This window comes from Centruroides vittatus, unplaced genomic scaffold (genome assembly GCF_030686945.1).
Source record: "Centruroides vittatus isolate TY-2023 unplaced genomic scaffold, ASM3068694v2 contig_345, whole genome shotgun sequence".
NCBI lineage: Eukaryota > Metazoa > Arthropoda > Arachnida > Scorpiones > Buthidae > Centruroides > Centruroides vittatus.
Genome location: NW_027122170.1, coordinates 4,296,345 through 4,312,793, shown reverse-complemented (window position 1 = coordinate 4,312,793; position 16,449 = coordinate 4,296,345). Strand labels below are relative to the sequence as shown.

Below are 16,449 nucleotides of genomic sequence, written 5' to 3'. Positions count from 1 at the left end.
CGAGTATCAAAAGGCCTACTAATAACGACGCCGGTATCAACCAACAATAAAATGTCATATGGTAAGAACCAAGTACAGTAAACGAAAGAGAGCAAAAAAGTGCTCGAAAAGAACTCGAATCCTTCTCTACTAACGGAAAGAAAACAAGCGGGGTCATCAAAGCGACAGAAACGAAAATTCCGAGAAAAGAAACACCGAAAAATCCTAACATTGCCAATTGATACCGAAACAATTCTTCCTTTTCACCAACGTAACTCTATATTTTCATGTCAAAGCTTATTTTTCTCTTACCGATATGTATGCAAACAATGGAACCAATGTTAATGAAATAAAAGGCCATTTTCAGAAAAGGGTGCATTTCTCTACCATTATATCTTTCAATGGGACTACAGAAAACAACATTCTCTTTAGTTGCAAGATTCTGAAGGAGAAATACAATTGTTTCAGTCACCATCAATATCAGAATGCATTTTCTGTAAAATTCTATTATTTTTGATTGTCTGGCGTTCAACTGGCGACAATCGCAGCGTTTGTAATAAATATCGCCAAAAATTATAGAGATAGAGATTATGAGATAAAGCATGCAGTAAACACAATTCTCTGTCATATTGCATCTAACCAGAAGTAATGGAGCTTATTACTTTATAACAATTCTAAATTACTTTAATGCTGTTTTCTAGAAACAGCAACGATTTTCCCTTCTCATTTCACGTGTATTCGCTTATATCAGAACGCAAATAAACGAAATAGTTTATTCATCTTTGGAATGTGCAGAATTTCATGATCGCAATGCAACCGATCAATATCTATTCAATTTGAAATGAGCTTATTTTTGTGAATGAATGTTTCTATATTTCTAATTATAAATAATAGAATTCGATAATTTGTTTTTAATAATAGCTAAGATGTTATTAGATTGGACAGGTTTCAATCCATTGAATTAAAGAAATGCAACACTTGGGCCATCTGCCGAAGGAAAAGAGCCTCCCTGGAGAACTTTCTTGAAAAAAACTGGACCCTATTTAGATGTTTTTATGGAAACTGGATCCTGTGTAGGCAGGGCCGGATTTACATAAGGGCATTTGAGGCCGGTGCCCAGGGCCCCCACAAAACTATGTTTAAACATAATTTTTTTTTTTTTTCTATTACTGCGACAGCCTAGTGTGGCCTAATCATGAGGGCCACAGGCAGAGAAAACCAAACCCGGGAAAAAACATATAAAACATCGGAAAATTTCGGGAAAAAATTTCACATAGGTATTTTTCAGTTAAATTAATACAATTGAACAATATATTGTACCAGGTATGTATATCCACCACACTTTTTATTTCACCAAGTAAGTTTTTATAATTTATTTTTAATTTTAGCCCTTATATCGTGGCTAGCGATTCAGAATGTAATTGTGACTGGCTTTTAACGAACAAATGAATACGAATGGACCCTAGACTATCACTGACGCGTAATTAACTGATTGCCCCTGGAAGTCGGCTTCTTACAGAAACACAGCTTCCCTGTCATCAAATGTCACGGCACGCCACTGTCAATGCAGTGTATTGTTTTGTTTATTCGTACATTGGAGCACTTAGGGCACGTGCCCTCTTTTCGTCTGTGTTGTCTTTTTTCTTAATCCCCAAGGGAGCCCAAATTCCATTATCAACAAATAAAAGATTCACGACTCAGTAAAATTCGTGATATTATTCATATATAAAAGAAACTAATGAACGATATTTGTTCATTATCCCATGCAACTCCGTCGTATGTTGACCAAAACTTAGTTTTGAAAACAAAGAAAGTTTCTTGTTTTCAAAGACAAATTGTCCCGATTGCAACTAGTGCCATCTTATGTGAGTGCTGATCCAACGTTGAATCATAGTTTCAAACTTCTAGCATAATGTACGATGCTCTTTTTTTTTATTGCTTGTTCGCCTTTTGCACACTCTGCGGGCGTCAACGGCCAGACGGCCGATCGGTGGAGATGACAGCCTAAGGCCCAGGGGACCCAAGATCGAATCCGGGCGAGTCGAGAAAGCCCAGGAATTTTGGGGCGCCCGTGGTCCATCCTTCACCACGGCCGCCCCATTGTGGGCCTAGCGTAACTAATAATGGGCTCGCTAAAAATAGACCCTCTTAGTATTTACAAGGCGGAAATAATTTTTAAAAAGTCTGCGGGCGCCGCTGCACTATTGTGAATCAAAACCGTACTCAACAGCAACAGGTTAGGCGCCTCTAGTGGTGGATTATGAAACTTCGGTGGTCACGTGAAATAGACTAAAACCAGGCTTTTAGTATAATTTATGGCCATAGTATTATGAGAGTCGTATATTTATCGACTCTGGTATTATTAAAATACTTTTTTATTGTTCACAGAGCTGAGAGTAAAAACAAAACTTTATAATCTCGTAATTTTTATTAAATAAAACTTACTAGTAATATTTTAAAAATATATTAATCTAAATAATTTTTAAATTAAAATAAATAATAATAAATTATTAAAATGATTTAAAATAAGAAGAATATGAATAAAAAATAAAGTGCGGCAGTTAACGTTGCCGGCGCGTACATCCATTTGAATGGATGCGTCGGGCATGCGTACTTTAACGATAAGGACGCAGCATTGGAGAAGTTGTCATTAGCGCGAGGTCGTTCCGACGTGTTTTTAATATCTAATGAGGACAAACACGATAAAAATCACATTTATCTTGTTTGGTAAACAAAATCCCAATGTTTATTTTCCTTCTGTACACGTCTGTCATTGAAATTTTGTAATTGCAATCTTAGAAACAAATATGGAAGAGCGTGCAGACATTGATCCCAAATTACCCGCGAGTGACGAAAATTAACAATTTTCATTTTCTCACGTGTTTAAAAGAATCAAAATGACATCGAAATTAAGTTCGGACGATCATAAACGTTTAGAAAGATTCACCAAGTCTTTGGTTTTGAAAACCGTTCAAGTTATAGTTCAGTCCAGATTAGGAGAGAAAGTTAAAACTCATTCTAATCGCCATTCGTCTGCTACGGATTGGGTAAGTTTGCTTTAATTCTTACGCTTATTTTACATAAATATGAACTATTTTGCTTTAAACAGAATTAAATCTGCTAGCTTTGTGGTAAGATCTTTATATAAATTACAGATAAGGGATGACCAAGCCTTGTCTGCAATCTTACAAAAATACTTTATACGTGTAAGTAGTATGTACCGTACCGTGTTTATAAAAGGAAATTATATAGCCGTGGTACGGTACGGGAAATCGTAGAGCCGTGGTAAAGCTATGATTTGGCCTCCGTGATCGTGGACAAATTTAATTTATAGTTTTGTTATGCAACATTATTAAGATGCTACAAGTTGTACGGAGTAATGACACAAATAAATAAATAAAGTGTAATAGTATAAACAAAGTAACGTATATTCTTTTAAATTCTCTGTTATCTTAATGTGATTTCGAGTAGATACGTAAGCTGTGAAATCGTATGGGAACGTGTGAGTTCTTCTTACTCTCGATCTCTAGATTTACGTGTAAATTAGATGATTGATATTTAAATTTAAAGATTATGAGTAGGATGCTTGAACCTTGATTCTTCAATGAACGACCTACTCTCACGATCTTTTAAATTTATTCTGTTATTCTGAATTGTGAATGTCAAATAAGGAATTCTTTATCTTCTGCTGTAAAGAATCTATTTCGACCCTGAAGGTAATTTTTACAATTTTTGTAGGCTTTAAAGTTAAATATAGTAATTAATTTCAACACATAATTAATTAAATCAAGATTTTTCTAGAGATTACAATAAATATTTATAATATTTGTGTATGTGAGATTATATTCACCATCTAACCTAAAAGATTAGTTATCTCGCCGTTAAAACTAATCATAAATGAGTTGCTACTGATGTTGGCATCCTTCTGAATTACGATCTGATATGAGCACAGTCATAAGACACAACTGATTCGATTTTTACTTCATGTTTGGTATGAGTTAGAAATCCATCTGGCTATTTACGTGTTGTAGCCACTCGTTATTATTCACTGCACTTATATTGACTTAAGTATTTCACTATTGGTGTCTTTGATTATAACGTTAGTAAAGATAGCTTTTATAATTCTATAAAAGAGAAATTAAGTCGTTGCAACACGTCAATACAATATAAAGAAACATTAAATTATGTACGGACACGAATTACATTAAATAAGAGTAAAATTAAAAATATTAAATAACGCCTCATTATCCAGGGTCAGCAAATCAATGAAGTAGATTCTTTCTTATACCACAGTATTAATTACTAGGAGTATAGAGATTGATCTAAAGTCTAAGTTATGACTATTCTAAAGATGCTTGGAGTCACGGCTGTACACTCGCTCCTAACTAAACATGGTGTCACTCACGTATAAAAGGAAGTCGTTCTCAAATAGTTTTGCCTATAAATTATATGGGGCAATACAAGATAACACTCAGAGGATAGGAGAAAAGCCAATACTGTAATTAGGTCGTAGTTTGTCAGAGGAATATTATTAAAAACCTGAAATGGCCATCACCACACACACAATATCTCTAGAGGAGCAAAAACAAAGATATCATTTTATAAATTGAAGGCATGGATACCAGTTCGCCCATTGGCGACAACCGTCAGAATAGTTCATTTTGGCGCAAATTTGCACGCTTTTTTTCCTAACACTCTGGTGTAATTACTAGTTAAAAAGAGTAATAAAAGTGAGCGTGCATTCTCTTATATAGTGGATATGGGTGGTTGTGGAGGATAAAGAAAGAAACATTTTAAAAGAAGTCCCCATACATTAATATGAATTATTATTAGTGAAAAATGACATCTCACCACTACAAAAAGGGAGCAGTTATGGATGAGAATAAGCGGCACAAATAGCACACTCTATTATTACAATTAAAAATACTCAGTAACCTAAGTTGAAGCTGCTGCGAGTATAACTAGAGAGACATATATAGCTCTTATGAGTACAATATCGTGTTTTGATAACTATTCTACAACTCACTTCTCGAGACTCTATAGAAACTTAGTACATATACGATGTTATGCAGTCTATGATATCTAGAGAATGGATAGGGTATTATAAGGAGATTATATATCAGTGTCTTAAGATGGAGGTGATCTAGAAGTTTGGAAATAATTATCTTTGTGTGAATGATCCTTATTTTCACCAGATATACATGGTTAAATAATTCAGGGGTTCCTTTTTTTATTATAACCTCTCGCTATGAATAAAGATTCTAATGCATTCGTATGTTACACATATGTTCTACTCTCTTCAGTTTTAATATAATGCTTAAATTTTTGTATTTATATTATTTAAATTGCAATAGACTCTTCTCTTCGGTTATTTTGATTTTTTTGGAAAAATAACAAATATATATTATTAACGTACTTATAGGTTGGTAATACTCTTAATAGAAATTTCATTACGGACTTAATAGGGTAATTAGAATGTCGTCTACTTAATAGATAATATTGTAGTCTGGGTTGGTGTGGTGTACAGAGTGTGAATAAATATTACACTACTGAATCGCAGTGTTATATTGTAGGGCCGAATCTCAAAATATTGGACAAAATATACGAACTCAAACTAAGGTGAGATCAATAGGGCATACTCTGAACGTGTAAAAATAGCTGGGAAAACTAGTTAGATATATTTTAGAATGATTAAAGTATTTTTTCGAGAGAGAATTCTTAGCTATGTATATTTTTATTCGTTAATATGATCCTCCTACCAAACAATATAAAATTTGTAAGGGTGACATCAATCGAGCAGGAGGGGACTCCTTAGTCTTTCTGAGGGGATTAGGTTTGTTGGTATAATAACAAATGTTTTTACACTAGCACATGCATAACTGTATTATGACAAAGCAAGGGTCGTGATAAACGTGTGTATTCACTTGCATAATGATATAGTTTTGCTATAATCATTTGCCTAAGTCATACCCGGTCCACTAGGCATAGGCGAGGATCACTTTATCACAATATGGACATACTACATTTAGACTCATCATAGGATGTACCAATCGATCGACGGATGATTTTATCATGGATGATAGCCAGGTTAGAGTCTAGATGAATCGGATATGTTTTAAAACAGGTTGAGGTTTGCTCGCAATGGTAACTATGTATATGTTATAAATTACAGAAATGGGTTCAGATATAAATAATATTTTGTGACTATAGATTTATTTGTCATTTTCAAATTCTTTCGCCATGCCACTACATTTAATTTTGTCATATCCTTTTTTATCAATGGCACCTATAGTAGACTATAGAATACGTAATTAGGTATTAGTAAATAAAATAAAATAATATATTGTGCTACTCTCACAAATATGTGTGTTTCGGGGACCATTATGGTAACACCAATATTACACTTTAAGGGTGACAAGGGAAAGTCAATAAAGTTTTTCATGACTATAATCTCATTCTTTAGTCTGTCACTCTTGTGAGAATACATCCTTACGACAAATAACAGAACGTACACGAGGTATCGCATGTGATTGTTAGGAGCTGGATTAAATCTTCGTCATATTCGGCAGTGTTTGAAGACGGAACACGGACACACGCGAGAGGACGGTAGAGTGGACATACCTCATATCGTTCAAACATTTGAATGACAAACAGCTGAAGATCGGTGATGTAGACTAACGGGAGGAACACTTGCGATTGATCTATAATTGATTTATGTGTGGCAGGTTATAATACCACTGAATAAGTTAACACACACATGTTCGGAACAGATAGTAACCAGAGAAACACAAATTCACTCATCTTGGAAGTCGACAAAGATTAGAAGGGAGATGTTTGTCTCGACCGCAACTTAAAGTAGGTATGGTTATATGACACACTAGTGTAAAAGTGTGGCGTTGAGTATTAACCATGTTTTATTTAACTATTTCTATAAGTCAGAGAAAAAGGATTTGCTAGGCGGATTATTAAGCTATGCACTATGGCACTGGGATAGTTGATGTCATACAATGAGAGACAATATAACACAAAAACATAACTTTATATGGTCAGATATGAACATTTGGATTTGAATGTATGACATATCTACCAATGACGAAAATTATATATGGAATTCTGGAGACTCAGCATGATGGATCTCTCAGCTTAACATCTTCGCACGCCGCTCAGCACGCTCCAGCTACTCAATCTATACTGTTGCTTTACGCACGCCTCAAGCCAAAAAAAGCGCTACATAATGAACATAAGGAGAGTCGGGTTAGAATGAGACATAGTGAAGAGAAGAACAATAGGATAGATAGAGAAGGTTATAACTCTATATTAATTGATAGGCATGTGGTATGGGCAGCATGTTCTTTGTAAATTATGGAAAATGCTCGTTAAAAATGGTAAGCAACTCTTCTTAGTCTCGAAGTCGGTTCGTAATGAGATAGTCCTCATGTCATTACGTCAATCGCTCACATTTCTTCACTATGATACGCTATCGAGAGGCGAGTGATAGAAGTAGAGTAGCCTCAGATATAATTTCCTGTAAATTTTTACTCAAAACATAGAGGAACAATGTTTCGTAGGCATGAGGTAAACGCAGTTTATAATTCTAAACTGAGGTGGGAGAAGGAAATTTGTTAATCCCCACTTTTAAGATATATGCTTAGGAGGTAGTTATCGAAAACTTATTTATACATTCTAAATTTTCTATTTTATCTAGTTGTGGATATTGGTGCTCCGTATGGCGATAAGGAGAATCCATAGAGTTCTGTGTTTGTCTGTGCGATACACACTCCAGTCTAGTGAGAGTATAGCGCACTTAAGAAGTATTACATCATATGTAGGACTTTGACAGACACTGGAGTGGTGTGAAAAAGGCACAAGTGGAGAAGATCTCCCAGGGGTGAGAAAAATCGGGTGGTATTTTTAGAAATCAGTACTAATATATTCCTTGAGATTTAAAGGTGATGAAAACTAGTTGAGGACTCAAAACCGTTCAAGATTTGATTCAGGATTAATGCTTCTATAAAGCATAGCTAAACATAGTATTGGTTTAATGAGGGGTTATTTTTTGTCTTCTCTATATTCTTTTGATTCGCCACAGAATAATATATTTTATCACAATCCGGTCTCATTTAATTACTATTTGTATGCGATAATTATATGATGTATTAGATATCAGTAATTGAGGAAATACAAGTATCTTCAGAGTACTATTGAACAGTATACTTGATACTTTATATAAATAGGATAACACAGTAGTTTTTCTACTTGGAAGAAAAATATTACATATTTCTACATAACATTAAAAATAAATTTTTTCAGTCTCTTAATCTATAAACACAGCACTTTACTACACTACAAAGGTAATTGCTACGTCTTTTTCGTTATTTTGAACAATATATATCCAATCCAAAATATATTCGTATGCTCTGTATTTCAACATATAAGACTTGTTTAATCTCAGTAGACTGCTCGCACACGCAATCACTCTGTTGAACAGAAGAACGCTCGTACAGAGGTCTAAGGTTATGCTAGCACCTCAATATATACTTGATTAGATACTAAATTCACAGCATTATTACGATTATCCTCTAACGCAAATAATCCAATCAGCACAATTATATTGGTCACATATGTTGAGTCTAATTCACAACTCGTTAATATAGTAAATATGTTATACTATTCGCTACTTATAAACGTCTAATGTTATGTGTTTTTGGTTGGAATATAGTAAATTGAATATAAATAAAATATATATTCATTCAAACAGGATGATACTGACCATTATGTGTTTCTTAATAATAGGGTATGGTCATTAGTTGCCATAGTAAATATATAGATGAAGTAGGAATTGAACAATGTAAATCAGGTAGTTGTTTATATTTGAGGTAATTGTGGCTCGGGATATTAACGTCTATAAAGTAAATATCTCTCATTTGGTGAAAAATGAACATTATTTGTCAATTTACATTTGGCACTCATATAATGGTTTATTATGGTGAATAGACAAGGGCCTAATACATAGATTTGTTAAATCCCCTGTGCTAGAATGGGACTCTCATTACTTATACAGATCAGTGTCACTATGATTATGAAATGGTCATTAGATCGCAGACAGATGTGGGGTGTATTTCGGTAGGATAGTATTACTTGCAAAGTTTCTGTGTGTATGTATTAAAATTTTAACTTTGGGGAATTATGTTCACTTACCATAAATGGATAATCATCCTTTCACATGAAACTGGTACAGAAAAACTACAGCGAAGAGGAATAAACTTAATGATAATTTTTACTGAAACATGAATAGAATTATTTCTTCGCGAGAAATATAACTTAAAACTATTCTCAGATATTCTCTATAAGTTGGAAACAGTTGAGTTAATGGGTAGGATAGCTAAGAAAGTATTGGAGAAATTGGGATGGAGTGGACACCTTTAAACTATACCAGTGAAAGTGGTAATAATTTTTTCTGAATAACATCACTATTTACTTTTAACGGGGATGGGATGGATATTTATTAATAAACATATTATCTTCTTAAAATTATATTTCAAAATACTGCTCTGAGGTATGGAACTATACTATATATGCGAACATTGTAGAGAGCATTAGCTAATATTTTTACAAGGATATTTGTCTTGTGATATTCCTTTATTTGTATATTTCTCTAGTAATATTCAGTCGCCTTTATTAATTGTAGTTATTAGGGAGGAGCTAGTTTCTAGAAGCCAATTGCAGATTTTAGTAGTCGGAAACTCTCTCTGGCAGGCACCGGTGTACCCAGGTCTACAGTATGATATTTGGAACTATCTGATGACATTTCTTCTTTTCTATTACTCAACTATTCACATCACATAGGGATTGTCTCTTCCAACAGGGGACATTGTTTAATAATGTAGATTGACCCTTTTTGTTTCATATGACTTTGAGATGAAAGTTGGAGGTAACAGGGATACAAATGCAAATTCATTTATTATCATTTTTACAATGGAAAGAGCAAATTTCACTAATATAAGAGAAATAGAAGTAATAAGGATACAGATGATACCTGGTTATTGGATATATTAATATAGTAATGGTGCTGATTCCTCACTCTCTAAAATATGTTAATTAGAAAAATCTTTAGACGACCGCAGAACGATCAAGTCAGCAAGAAATTTGATAAATTATTTTTTATACTATATTGAATTTTTACATTTCTACAGTATATATATTTTTAATCTATTTATAGATTTTTTGTGTTAAAATATATTTTATTAGTGTCTTTACGTATTTGCTCATATTGGAGGATAGATTTATAAATCAAATTCAATTATGTAGTGAATATCATCACGTAGTTTTCGCTTATTGCTAATTCTACTTGTTCAGTATGATTTTGTTCACTTATATAATTATATATCCTGAGAGAAGTGACATATCTTAGTGGAGAATGATACATGCGTGTATCTTTGGAAATAAAAATTTTGTACACATAGAGTTCTAGTACTCGTTTGCGCATGGATTCTCATATATCTTATGTTAATTTTATAATGAAAACATTTTTGCACTTGTATTAGTATGCACATCTCTCTCAAAATAGATATCACAAAATTGTTGACAATAAGTTCTAGAATGCATAACTTGTGTTAAACAGGTGATATGTATATAGGTAACAACACAAATTATGTTGTGTATTTTCACCATTGTGATCAGATGTAAAGTGGTACAAGTGGAATGAAAAATCTACACTTTTGTTATTAGAAAGATTGGGTAATTCTTCGACCAGTATTTTATGGGAAAAATTGTCGAGTCATCTCTGGGTGTTACACGATGGGTATTTTGCTCTCATCCTAATCCATATACTCCCTTTAAATCTCAAAATATATTCATCACAGTGCACATACACACTATAGAGAATGAACATCAATATATCAATATTAAAAACACATACAATATATATATATATAATGTATTAGATAATGACACAGAGTAAATTGGAAATCTGAAGGATAATGTATATGCGGATGAATAATCTCAAACATACTCTCACTATTAGTTATATAGAATACTCGAAATTAAGAACAAATAGGAATGAGGTTCTAAGGTTCTTATACTTTTAGAAAGATTGATTGTTGGCGATATATAACGCAAATAAGTAAGACTGCAGGGAGGAAGAATAGAAATTAGCCTTTCGATTTCACTGACAGGAAAATGGAGTTGGTTAATTATTGTGCTCTGCTGGGAAAATGAAAACTTGGGCTTATGAGTCAAACTCAATTTCTTATAGTCAATCCTAAAACAATCGTAACATAGGAACATATAAATTCTTAATATAACAACTCTAAAAAACTTTCATTTATGTTACCATGATATATGGCACTATCCTCTACATCTCTGGTTCTATTCCTTTTTTCTCTTTTTAATTAATGTCTCATGATAAAAGAACATGGCATCACTTTTATTATTCAGGATCATTCTTATAGAGATTTACTTCATAGTTACTTTAAATTTGTTTAATATACACATATACATTAACATTTATGTTCAAGAGCGGAGGCGCAATTTTGGTTCTCTAATAATACAATGTAATCACTATTACTTCAGTTTATTGAGGCCGAATAATTAGTTTCCTTCTATAGATCAACTGCAGGTTTCTCCTCGACTTAGTGATGTACACAGGCTAAATCGCAGAGTTATGGTTATCGGAGGAGAAGAGCGAAAGTATAGAAATTCATATATAAAGCTCTCTCCACTACCAGTGAGAAGAGCAATATAAATATTTGGTGTTGAGGTAAAACTTTTTATAAGAAGTTTTATCCAATTTTCTAACAAATGCCTTTTCTTGTGGAAGACATTTCAAAATTATATATCGGTCTGGTAACCACCTTTTTTTAACATATGAATAAACACATGGTTGCGGGATCTGTCGAGATCTGTATAGGCTTATTTTACTGATGGAAACGATTTACACGAGAGCTTAGAACTGTAGGACTATTAGCATGTAGAAGCTGTCGATTAAATGTTGGAGCTCAATTCCTGATTGTGGAGTATCTTAATTTGGGGTTACCATTTTGGACACATGTATATATAGAATATTTGAATCTTCCAGTATATCCTCAACCCGAGAGAACAATTAGTTACTCCGTATAAAATACAATAGCATATAACTGGCACTCTGTCCGAGGTGTGTGACAAAATTATTTTTACATTTAGTCCGCGAATTGTGTGCGTTATTAATTTTTTGGGATGTTTTGAATTGATTTTATCTGGAACTCGGTGTAGCAGTTTGTCGCTATATCACGCTAGATTTGATATATTTGTTCAGAGTTGATTGATTAGTATATAAGCCTAGTTACTGATATAATATGGTTTTTATATTATATTAAATCAATAAATTTTTCAACAGACGGCTATCCGTATCGTTAAAAATTATTCTTCTGCATTCTCTCGTGGAGAACAACACTCAGAATAATCAATAATATAAAAGGGACACTTATGCAGAGGCTAAACATTTTGCAAATTATAAATAATTAAGCTATAGTAAGAGTTGTAGTAATCTTTTATATAAACATTTCTTTGAGATTTGATTTTTCTTAACAGGAACGATTCAATAGTCCAGAACTCTTGTAAGAACTCTCTGTTTTCCACCTCAATCTTATATTCCGTGTTCTTAAACTTTTTCCTTATTTTTCTTTGAAAAAATGTTTTAACTTTTTCGAAATTAAAAATGGATTAAATCATTTCTTAATGACATAATGGATTATTTACTGATATTAATTAATTTTCTCTAGTCTATGTGAATTCTGCGGGAAATAATTACATAATCACTAGACTATATATGAAATGGTTGAACTATAATAAAAATTCCTAAAGATAGCAGACATTGTGATCAGAATTAAATCTGGGAGAGCTAGAGAATACCTCATAAGCACAGATGAGATGATGGAAAATTAACAAACAAATAGTAATAGTGAATCATCTAAAAAAGAAAAAGGGTTTGTCTAAGTATAAAAAAATGAATTTACATGACTTAATCACAAATAATATAAATATTGATATATTTTACTAAGATCTATAAAAAGACATTAACTGAGTGATAACATAGGATAGTTATTCTTAGACTGTTGAATTCAAACCATATCGTTAATGGCTCTTAATTAGTATATTTAGTTTAGTATGTTTCAAAAGGAATCTGGTTTTCTCTATAGTAATCTCAAGGACACACAGTGTATTTGGACATGACTCACTCAACACATAATTTTTACACTAAAGGTCTAAACGATACAACAATGACGGTACCAACACCTCATAATCATGTGGTGCAATCTAATCCAGATCATATCGTCAATTATAGGGAATGAGACTATATTATAAAACAATTAAAATAACAATATAACATATTATGACGAACATATTTCTAACCATTTTTCAAAAACCATCACTACAATGATATTTTGTTGTAGAATATTATTATGGTACAGCTTGAGTCATAATAACCAATAGTAGAGACTATAAACACACACAATAATTCCAAATTAAATGCACAAAATTATCAGCTGCTTTGGTATACTCTATATAGAGCTATTATAGAATCCCGTTAATATTTTAATAATTCCTAGCGCCTAGAAGGGAGTTTGTGTTTTTAATAATTTGGGTTTTATAATTGATATATAACACCAACTGAAAATGGTAGGATCATTATGTATGGTAATCTTCTCATAATAGTGATTCTAATATCTTTGCGAGTTGTTCTCCTTTATTTTATTATATCAATATCGTTTCAACACATTAGATATAGAATAGCGCGGAAATCAAACTAGACTTGGTATAGATTAATCAATTTTTGAAGAATTTTCGGGTGGTTGTGGTGTACTGTAGTGGCATATGAGATATTTCTGGAAATAGCATAGAGTATAAAGCACTTGTTTATATAAAATTATCAAAATGGAAAATATTAATTATTCTAAATGCAATCAATAAGAGAATATCAGCAGTTAATTCTAACTCTTTTACTAATAGAATTATACAACATAAATTCGCACTTAATGGGTGTGCGAGCGGAGAGTAGTTGGTTTGAAATTATTAATTAAGTTCATTCATAAAGGGAGAATACTTATCATTCAAAACAAATATTTCTTTATTATTGGATTTATTTCACTTTGGGTGATGATTGAAAATAAGATTCTCCAATAGTTCAATATGTTAACTATAAAGGTTGTGTTGATTTGGGAATTAGGGACTAAACTTGTCAGAGATATAATTAGATAAATATTTTAACAAAGCTGTTACAGAGCAGTGCTTATATAAAATATGCTAAAACTAATGATTAATTTTCCCATTGTATAAATTAGTATAATATTTTGACTATGGACAATATATGGTTTCAATAATCTAATAGTATGCACTAGCCTATATCACAATATAATAATAAATGATTAATGAAAGAAATCATATTTATTTCAAGGTATAAATTTCTTTATTCAAAGAGTTGAACAATGGGTTAGAATTAAGGTATGTTCAGCCCTTTTATGGAAAAAAACATAAGTGTATGTAAGTATAAGTTAAATATTTTTCTATTTGTTTGAAAAATATAAAAAACAGACGAATATAATAAATGCAATTCATTATCTATTATATCACGGATATGAGCATCTACACAGAGAGTGATTAGTGCACGTCGATATTAGATTGATATTTGAAATAAATTTCTTAAAGACAGGGAGCGTAAAGAGATGAATCATAATGAACGTGGAGTACCACCGTTCTCCACCCACTGTCAACTATGACTAGATCACTATTCACAACACCTTTATTTAAATGGAATGGTTATAGTATAAAATGACTGTTGGATCACGATACACTCTATTATTGGATACAGGATATATACATCTGTAGCATAGCCAACTCTCACAGAGCGGAGGATCATATTAGTGCAGCTTTAGTGTGCGCGCGAGGCCACTTCAAGAGATTTTAAACTCTTGATAAATTTCAAATTCTATATAAATGATTATGCATTTCATATTTATTATTTTTAGTTTCTTAATAAGGAAATTGAATTACAGTAAATTTTTGCTAACTTTGCTTAATTCTAACAAAGTATTTCAAAAAAATTGAGCAGTAATTTAAAATTTCTTGACATTAAGCAGGGTTTTCATTATCCACAAGGCTTTGTGATATTCATTTTACACACCAACATGGGAAAACAAGAAGGCAGATATACAGTTCAGTAATTTATTATATGATCAGTTCTATACAGGAGTATTACTGAGCTTTAGTAGGTTATACTAATACGTTTATATTTTAGTAGGTTAATTTATTATTACAAGAAATGAGCTCAAAAAATTTCATTATTGTCAGAGAAAACACCCTGCTGACTTGGATTCTGGACAACCTTTACTCTCTACTAGTCCAAGTTAGTGCTGGTTTACTGTGTGATATAAAAATATAGTCATTTCTGGTTGTTTTATTTGGTTAGTTGAATGATATAATATTTATTGTGGTTTTACTTAATATGTATATATTTGTTTTGCGTGTCTGTTTTTTATTGTACTTTATTCTACTTATGTTTTTTAGGGAATACCTTATGTATTGAAAATAAATTATTGAAAATAAATATGATTTCTTCATTTAATCATTTATTATTATTTTAAAGTAGTAAGATAATTATATTGTATGAATTAATGACGATAATGTTTACAGATTTAAATGCTCTGTAAAGTTTAATAACGAATATTTCTGCCTAGTAATAACATTAAATTTTATTACATTATATAGAGATTTGTTTGAAGATTTATGAAACTTATCAAATATGTCGGAAACCATTAAGTGCGAATTTATGTTTATAATTATAGTAAAAGAGTAGATTTAACTGCTGATATCTCTTTATGATTGCATTTAGAATAATTATATTTTCCATTTTGTAATTTTATATAAACAGTGCTTTATATCTATGTTCAGAATATCTATATGCCACTACAGTACACTTGAATATCCAAATTGATTATTATACAGTCGTTTGTTTGGATTAACAAGGTTACGAATGAAAAAGGTAAATTCAGATAGGATTACAAATACTAATTATATATATTATTAAAAACTTTTTGAGGATTATTAAATATTACAGATTCTTAAACTCTGAAGTAAGCAGCTGTGTTTGAGTTTAATTTGGCATATTTTTTTATATCAAATTGTGCAGTACATTAATTTTACAAAATCATTGTGTTTTGAAAATGATGTTTGATTATTTTTTGTTTTTGGCTATAATAAAATCGGTTCAGATTAAGTGGAGCTTGTTCGTTAGATTAGTGAGAGTGCACTGTGTGTCCTTAACTGGATTCTTTACCTTAATATTTGAAGAATGGTTGTTACAGTTAAGTTACTTCTATTTATCACTTCAGTTAATGTTCTTTTTATAGATCTTAGTAATATATCAATATTTATATTTTGTCTGATTTTTCAACCTTTTCTTTTTTAAGTTACATCAGTTTTTTCCCTGCATGTTCT

The 16,449-nt window shown here is 31.8% G+C and overlaps 1 protein-coding gene across 1 annotated transcript in view; it reads left to right on the top strand.

Moving 5' to 3' along the window:
- Nucleotides 1–2,580: 2,580 nt before the first annotated feature.
- The window catches only part of LOC136974258 (autophagy-related protein 13-like), a 31,602-nt gene continuing 17,733 nt past the window's right edge, over nt 2,581–16,449 (top strand). The window contains exon 1 of the mRNA XM_067269096.1: nt 2,581–3,026. Coding sequence (XP_067125197.1) covers nt 2,877–3,026 — 150 coding nt within the window. The 5' untranslated portion in view covers nt 2,581–2,876. The remainder of the gene's footprint in view (nt 3,027–16,449) is intronic.